This window comes from Gavialis gangeticus, unplaced genomic scaffold (assembly GCF_001723915.1).
Source record: "Gavialis gangeticus isolate Ggan-Ray unplaced genomic scaffold, GavGan_comp1, whole genome shotgun sequence".
NCBI lineage: Eukaryota > Metazoa > Chordata > Crocodylia > Gavialidae > Gavialis > Gavialis gangeticus.
In genome coordinates this window covers 18,380,137-18,389,068 of record NW_017729001.1, presented here as the reverse complement: position 1 = coordinate 18,389,068, position 8,932 = coordinate 18,380,137, and the positions used below count along the sequence as shown (strand labels likewise).

The following is an 8,932-nucleotide window of genomic DNA, read 5'->3' as shown; positions in this document are numbered from 1 at the left end:
TTAAGCCTTCCTCTGGTCCCATTTGGAAGGCAGAACTGGTATACTGTTCCCTAACATAGAGCGCTACCCCCCCCACCTTTTTTCCCCTTCCTATCTCTTCTAAACAACCTATAGCTCTCTATGTCTAATGCCCAGTCAAATGTTTCATCCCACCATGTCTCCGCTAGGCCAACCAGGTCGATTTTACTACTTGCAAGCAGGAGAGCAAGGAAAGAAGGAAAACCCCCATGAAATTGCACACCACTGGTTATGGCATATTACTCCTCCCTGGAACAATTGCAGCTCATACTAGAAGATAATGCAATTCTTAAAGGGATCTTCCCAGAACCACCCATCCTAGCCCTCAAACAAGCACCGAACCTCGCTAACTTCATCACCAGAAGCAAACTTTCTATGGCCCAAAATGCACTGAATGGATCCAGCCCATGCCATGACAAGAAATGTAAAACCTGCCAACACATCCCCACCACCCCCACAACTACTATAAACCCCACAACAGAGCCATCAGCATTCCTGGCTCTTATAGTGGCACCTCCAGAAATGTAATCTCTCTCATCCAGTGCACCAAATGCCCTGATGGAAAATATGTAGGAGAGACCAAACGACAACTGCGCACCAGAAATCTATCAAAGACAAGAATACCCTACTACCTGTGGGGGCACATTTCTTACAATAAAACCACTCTCTCCCTCCAATCTCTCAGTTCTAATCCTCAAAAGGGAATTGACAAAAGAGCCTATGAACTTCACTTCCTCAACCTACTGGGTACAAGAAATCATGGACTAAACACAGACGTTGGACTTATGACACATTATAACCTGCCTACTATCTGACTCCCAGGTACCTCTCCACTACTTACCAGCTGCATTCATTCCCTTTCCCCAGCTCCCCCAACCCGTCTCTCACCCACTGACTCCTCAATTTACATCTTCACCGAGTGGCTTTCTTGCATGCAGACCAGCCTCTGCCCTCTTTACTATTCATTCCATCCTGGAAGAGGACAGACCAACTGCAGATGCTTCCTCAGCCTGACAAAGGGTACTTGTACCCAAAAGCTTGCAAAGAAGAATTTTTCCAACTATCTGAGTTGGTCTAATAAAAGAGATCAGATTTATCCAAAGAACCTTGTCACACATACACAAAGAAACTCTGGCAATAGTATATATTTAACTGTTGTTCATGGAGTGCTATCCATACATATGACAAGGCACAAACATTTGAGAGAATTTCAATCCCAAGAAGCTCTCAAAGCGGAAAGGCAAGACAGCTCAGCAGTAGTTACTATTCCAAATGTTAGGAGCCTGCCTTTTCTTGGAAAGAAATTAAGTTATCTAAAAAAAGGAAGGGAATTGGTTCATGATCCACCAACATCAAACATGCCAGTGAGAAGGGAGAAATAATAGGGAACCGCTGGAGAGGTCCAATTTTATTTTTAAATTTGTAAAAATGCAACCTTTATATCTCATGATATTTACAAAATAAAACCGATCGCACCTTTTTGGCTTTTTGGACAAAGTGGATAAAAGCAGCCAGCACTTTTATGAGAAGCTTCCACCCCTACCACACTAACCTGGGACTTTTCAGCACCAAAAAACCCCACACAAGCCATTTTCACCAGAGCCAAGAGGGAATATCCATTAACCCCTTTGGCTCTCTAGCAAGCTATGAGTCAAGGCCAAGCCATGAGAGAGAGAGTCATATGTGGAGCCAGAATTCATACAACCCAGCGTTCTCTCAAGATAAATAGCCAGAGGGAGTAAACTAGTTTGTTTTTGTCAAGCAAAACTTTTTGGAAGATTGGTTCAGAAGCATGTAGGTCCCTCCCCAACAAATTTTGCCAAGATGGGAACTGAATGTTTATAGAATATTACACGCACTTAAATGTTTGACAAAGTTTGCTGCTACATTATTGTGATGTGTTCAACTCTAACAGACCAGTGGATAGAAGTAAGCTTCCTTAGAGACTAACGTTCTTGATCTTATTAATCAAGCCCCTCTATCCCCAAGGCCACTACACAGCTGTACCATTCCAAGGTAAAGTTAATAAAAAAAAAATAAACCAGTTTGTCATATACCTAATCTAAAATTGTAATCCATTAATCATTTTAGGTAGATAAGAATATTCGAACAGCATGTTTCCTCCTGAAGTTTTAAAGGAAGCCAAATTACTGAAGTGGTAGGATCGGAGTTTGTTGAAATGCTAAACCAGCTTTGCATAATAATTGAAATCTCTTCTGCTGGTGAAGTTTATTTCATTTCAGTTTCTCAACTTTGAGCTAGGATAGTTGAATAAACTAAATTGGAAAAAAAATTCGGGGGAGGAGGGAAGAGACTGCATTTCCTTTTCCAAACTACAAATAAAAATGAGGTGTGAAAGGACGAGATCCATTAGCTCTGAAATCAAGTTCATTATGACCAGAAACAATCAACTACACATGAAAAATTTTAACATATCCGCTTGAAATGCCAGACGTCTTTCCAATTAGAGGTGCTGAATATGCAAGGAAAAATAAAAAGGTACTTATTTAAACTGAAGAAAGTTACAATACCATTTTTGTGCATTTAATTGAGTCCTAATTTCCATCCAAATACAGCTGGACACAGATCATGAGGAAAAAAAAAAAATCGATTCAGTAATTAAATGGATTATTCAACTTTTTATTGTAAAGTAACAAGGACCCTGTGTGCTGAAGGGCTGGCTTGCATATGCTGAACTGTATAATTGCTTAAATAACTAAAGGAGATACTGTATCCTCCTGTTAGCAAAATAGTACCAAACTACTGGTACACTTTTGAATCTACCTCTTTAGATAAAGAACTAATGCAAGAACAGATTAAAATGACAGTTGCTTACGTCAAAGTTTCCTGCCTGCTGAGATAAACAAATCCTTCAGCAAACTCTGCTTTCCAAAATCCCCTCCCCACCAACTCTCAGTCACTTTTTCTGTCTTCTTTTCATTCCTCCCATGACCTCCTATTCCTTGGCACACCTATGTAGTCCTCAAGCCTACTTTCTGTAGGTTGATGATGTTAAGAGTTCCCCAGAATCACCACCTATATTTTAATTGCAACTCCAAAATGTCCATGGAATACACTTACAACTGCATCCCAGTTACCTCCTTTGAACAGGAAACTTAACTTCACTGTTTATTAAATGAATTCTTTCCCTGAAGAGAACAAGCGGCGCACTTTATTTACTTAATTTAAGTAGTAGTATGCTCAAGTTTTATTGTATAAAATACTGCTGTGTCCCATGACTTAATAGCCACCACTTCTTCAAGGTCTTCCTGGACATGCCTTAGAAGTGCTGGCTCTCAGCGTATTACCAGGAACAGAATATTGGCGGTACCAGTTTTTTAGAATCAGAAATGTGATGAATACTATTCAGTGCAAGAACTCCAAGGTCCTCGTATTCTCTGTATTTCATAGACATTCGGGCTGGAAGGGACCCCGGAAGAAGATGCACCTCACACTTTCAGCACGTTGTGTTACTTGCAGTCGTGGAAGGTGTAGCTACCAGACAGAAGTCATTAAGTTCAAATTGCCCAAAGCTAGAAACTGTTGTAAACGGCATAATTTACAATAAAAACCAGATAACAAAACCATTCTATTGACTACATCATCATAATTCACTGAACGCATTTTTGTGTAGAATATAGTTTAACACAGTTGTGCAATAGAGTTACTGGAACAAATCTGGTTCTTTTGATGAATACTCTTAGATTTACATCCTTGATCAGCTTGTGGTCAGATGCATAACACCCCAACATTCATGAAAAATAATTAAGCTATATTCTCTAGAGAGAGTTAGAGAGGCGTTTTCATTTTGTTTTGTTTTTTTAAATGATGGATAGAGTATGAAGTTACTTATAAAACATTAGATCCCTTTTGGCAGGCTTCTGTTTATTTTAGTAAAACTACATATTAAAGAATTAAGGGAAAACAGTGCGATATTCAGCAGCATTTCCAGGTAACAATCTTGATTACTAAATAATTTAACTCTCCAGCAGAGCTAAAAGGGGTTAAAAACCCCCATTAGTTCACAAATGATTAGCTGGAAAAAAAAAAATCCATTATGGAATCTGCCTGAACTAAAGCATAAAAGTACTACTGATGAACAGTACCATGAAATAAAGCTATTGCCAACATCCACATTGGTAGCAATTAAAGACCATTTGAAATCTAAACAATCTGTCATTTAGGAAAATTGTGGGGTGGGGTGGGGAGGGGAGGGGAGGAGGGGTTAAAAATAAAAGCAAATTATTACAAAGAATTACACCAGTGTTCACGTAAAAAAAAAAAAAAAAAATCTATAGTTCATCTAGGGGAACATATTCACACATGACATGCCCTGAACCTGTGAGCACTTACAGCCATGAGAAATCCTTATTTTCATGTACTGCGTTTTTCACAGAAGGTATTCACAAGTGTTTGGAGGGCCTAGAGGAAAGCTGGGCCCTCCAAACCATTTTATATTTAATAAAATGACTGATGTATAGTAGATGGCATAGAATATTCTAATTTTCTGCATTTGACCAATGTTCACTGTTCAGTTCTTAATGCTAAATGACTCAAGACCCTGAATATTAGTTTCCTCTGACTAGGATAGTACACAACAATATTTAATATCTGGCATCTTCACTAACTGAAGCTTACATAGTGTGAATACCTACCTGAAGATCTGAAAGTTACAAATAAGGAAAAGAAATGAACATTTGAGCAAAGTGATTTAGAGCCGGTTTCTTAGCTGATGTTACTCAAAGTTCCACTGAAGTCAATGGAGCGATGCCAGTGTACACCTAGGGAAGAACTACTCCATAAAAACAACCACCTCAGCCTTGTCGCAGTTACAAAAACTAACACATAAAACACTACACTGCTTGAAAAAAATTAAAAAAAAAAAAACGGAAACCAGCAAAAAGTCATTCATTAAAACTATCCTCACTTACCCAAGCCACTTGCTTGTATTCCAAGGTAAACATTAAAAGTGAGCTGAAGACAAAAATCAGCGATTAACACAAATCTGTCTGTCCCCGAGTAACTGTTGTTCAGCAATGAGAAACCTGATGTCCTGTCCAGTCAACCTCCTTGCTACTTTCATTATCTTGGACTGGATGGAAAAGAATATGAAAGATGCACTTGAAGTATTTTCCAAACTGACAGCTAGGCTGTTACAATTAAAAAGAGGTTGCTACTAACATGGCTCAAGTAACCAGAGTTAATTTTAAGTGTGTAAAACCCAAAGTAAAGCATTTCTTTTCACTTTTTTTAAAGGAAAAAATAAAAAGACTTTATTCTCCCATAGTAAAAGATAAAGAAAAATAAGATACTTCCTCTTAGCATGGACAATGAAGCAAAACAAATGTTAAATAAACGTTTGACCAAAAAGTCTTCGTCCATCACTCCAAGTCTGTAGCATTGCATCTAAAGTCTAATGAAAGCAAACTCTCAGACCAGTAGAGAGAGACTCCCTATGCCTTACAAAGGACGACTGCACCCGAAAGCTTGCTAAGAACAACTTTTTTCCAACTACTCAGTTGGTTTAGTAAAAGATATCACCTTTACCCAAAGAACCTTGCCTGCCTATGTCCTTAGATCAACACGGCTACAACCAAACACCCAGCATGCTAAAAGTAATATTCATATTCCTGTATACTTGTTTCTTATGACACGGAAACAGGAGATGAGAGCATTATTTAAAAGTTGGGGGGGGGGTTGTTTTTTGTTTTTTTTAAATGTTGTCTAATTTTCACAGGACTGACAACAAGCTTTCCCATCCTAGACCCTCAAACCCAGCAAACTGATGTCAGAGACTGGAGTTAAGGAAGTTCAGAGAACTACAAGAGACTTCTTCAGACAAGTCACAAAGTTTAATCTCAAATATCTGAATCAAGTATAACACGAGCCAACTTTTTGTCTCATGTCAGTCTGTGCAAACCACCTATGAGCAGATGCCCAAGTGAAGAATGACACTTCTCTAAATAGTGCCAGTATTAGAGACTGTATGCAATGTAAACATATATATAGGAGGTATATATATTTATACATACATTTTATAGTGTAAATACACACACACACACACACACACACACACACACACACTTTACATTTATACTGTATAGTATACACATACATAGAGGAAGTAAAGTAGAAAGCCTGGCAAGTTTTAATGAAAACCATTTATGAGAGCAAATTCAAGCCAGATCTATTTACCAACAGCAGAAGTTCTTCCAAAATTTTTTTTTTTTAAAGGCTGAAAGCTAGATAATACGTGAACATCTAAACCTTGTTCCACAATCCTCCATGAAGATTACTCCAAAAGGCTACACGGCCTGATACTAAGCCTCACACCCCTGCCAATCCAAGCACGACACAAGTACAGACTCCCACTGCTGTCAGCAGCAGTATATTTAACTTTCCTGGGCTCACTTTAAAGATTCAGCCACGGCAAAAAGAAAAACCAACCAGTAGACAGTTTCAAAATACAAGGCGCTGTGAATATTATGACCCAGGTAACAGAGTATTCAGAGAATATTTTAAAAGACAAAAATCTCATGGAGGCTTTTGAACGCAGCAACTCAACCCCAGCACGGGTCACCCCTCTCCTGCAACACGCAGAGCCGTGTCCCTGCAACCTGCTTCCCCGGCGTCTAGGTAACAACTTGAGAGAGGAAACAAAGCTGGAAGCAGACCCCTCTCCCATGCGAACAGAGGCGCCGGGGAGCTGCACGCCGGTATCCTCAGAGCGTAATTTGCGCTGAACAGGGAAGGGGGGGAGGGGGAGCAGTTTCCCCCCCACCAGGCAAACTTCATCTTCGCTCCTGCAGCTCAGAAGAGCAGCTCTATGAAGAGAGGCACAAATCACCACCCTGCACAGGGCCGGGAGGGCTGCCTTCCCCTTCATCCCAAGCACAAGGCAGAGTCAAGGCACAAAAAAAGCCCCAACCCTCCCCCAAGCAAGCCGAGACTTGGGGCGGTAAAACCCAGGCAGGGATGCGGCAGGGCGGGGGTGCCTGCCTGATGCACACACTCCGGCGGAGGGGGTTGCTTGGCCATGAAATGGTGGCTCCCACCATGGGAAGCGTTTGTGCAAAGCCAAGCCGGGGGGGGAGGCAGGGAAGGAGCCGGACCAGCAGCGCCGGGGCCTGGAGGAGCCGCCCGGCCTCCCCCAGGCCCCGCACCCCCCGCGGTACTTACGTGAAAACAAAAAATAAAGTAGTCGAGCCCACTAACAAGGCAGCTGCGGTGGAGACGGGGATGTATTTGGTAGGTTTAAACCTCTTTCCAGTGCTGCTGGGCATCCTGTGGCTTACACATCCCTGGGTAGGTGCGATGCGTGAGGCGCGGCGGGGAGGGGACGCGCGGCGCCGCCACTGCAGAGGCGCGGCGGGGAGCGGGGACAAGGCGCAGGGGAGCGGGAGAGGGATGGAGAACAGCTGACCTCCCGCACAGGAAATCCCACCCACACGGCCCGGCCCACTCGGCTGATGTCAACGAGCCCCTTAAGGTAGCGCCGGAGCTTCCCCCCCGCCCCCCCATGACAGCTCAGTCCCCAGTGCAAGGGCAGGGGGGTGGGAAGCCCCCTCCAGCCCCGGGCATCCTCCTGCCGAGCGCTGCCCGGGGGGGCGCCTGCACTCCCTGCAGGATCCGCTGCACAAGCCAGCGCTTCCTCGCCGCTCCGCTGCCTGAATCCCACCCCGGGTTTAACCCGCTCTTCAGCCCCAATTGGTAGGGTTAGGTATTTAAACAGCGGCTGCTGGGTCGATCTGGGCAATGGGTGGGCTTGAACGAAGCCCAGAGAGAAGGAGCGGTGGTGCAGAAGGGCTCCCAGACTTCTGTTACTGCGTTTTAAGCAGGGCTCTTTCCTCCCGTCCAGTCAAGTGACAGAAATATGGGATTTAAGGTGCCAACAGAAACAGTTTGTCCATTGGCTTCTCCCCCCCCCCCCCAAAGCACCTTACCCACCAGAGAAAGCTGTGCGTATTTAGGAGGGGCAGCCCAGGTGTCCGCACTGGGCACCAGCATAGTACGGGGAAGGGGATGGAGGGGGGTGGGAAACACGCAGCCCACCAGGCCATTTGATTTGGCCCACAGGGCACCTAAATATTACGTTTTCTAAATTTTTTATCTGCCCCAGCTGCCTGTCATGCAGCCCTTGCTGGCTTGCCAAAACTCAGTAAGCAGCTGCCTACCCCTGCTCTAGAGTCATTTTGAATTTTAGAAATTACCCCCCCCCCAAAAAAAACCCCCAAACAACAAAAAACAGCAAAACCCAACAGTTGAATTCTTGCCCCAATCCCAATAATCAGTTTGTGTTATAGGGGCACTAGTGCAAACCACTTGCGTAGGCAAAAAAATTAATACAAACCAAGCAAGCAAAACTCTCCCTAGAAAGCAAAGGTCCAAGGCCGTGGTGGAGGGAGAAGTCACTCCAATCATTAAGCTGAATAAAACACTACTAACCTGGATGTTTGCTCCTTTGAGAGATTCCCTGCGATGTGACCCTTGCAATGAAATTTCAAGTACTGGCAATATTTGCTTATTGTCAGGCTTTCCCCAGTTCCCAGAGACAAGTTACACAAGATGCTTGACTTTAATTAATTAATTAATTTTTTGATTAGTTTCTGACCCTCAGAGAAACACAGGAGCAAGAGGCTCAAGTCTGGAGGGCACAGAAAGAACGAACGCATGAGAACAGGATGGCAAGTCCTGCTTGTTATTTCTGAACACTTATGTAACCACACCGCACGCTCACTTTTGGTGTAAAACTCCTGGAAGAAATTAGGAACCTCAATTCAAGCCTAATTTTCTCCCCCTCCTTTAAGATTTCTTGTGAGAAAAACTTGGAAGCTGTGAATATCATTTGAAACCCAGAGTGGCCTGGGCTGCTGGGCTATTTAAGCTCTGATATGTGGTAGCCAACGGGTAGGAC

At 43.1% G+C, this 8,932-nt stretch overlaps 1 protein-coding gene across 2 annotated transcripts in view; it reads right to left on the bottom strand.

Annotated features, from left to right (window-relative positions):
• ZDHHC8 (zinc finger DHHC-type containing 8) overlaps positions 1–7,359 on the bottom strand; it is a 211,095-nt gene extending 203,736 nt beyond the window's left edge. For both annotated transcript variants that reach the window (XR_002095604.1, XM_019507000.1), the window contains exon 1: positions 7,198–7,359. Coding sequence is in view for 1 of the 2 variants with exons in the window: in XM_019507000.1 (XP_019362545.1) it covers positions 7,198–7,301 (104 nt within the window). In the remaining variant the exon portion in view is untranslated. The remainder of the gene's footprint in view (positions 1–7,197) is intronic.
• Positions 7,360–8,932: the final 1,573 nt, after the last annotated feature.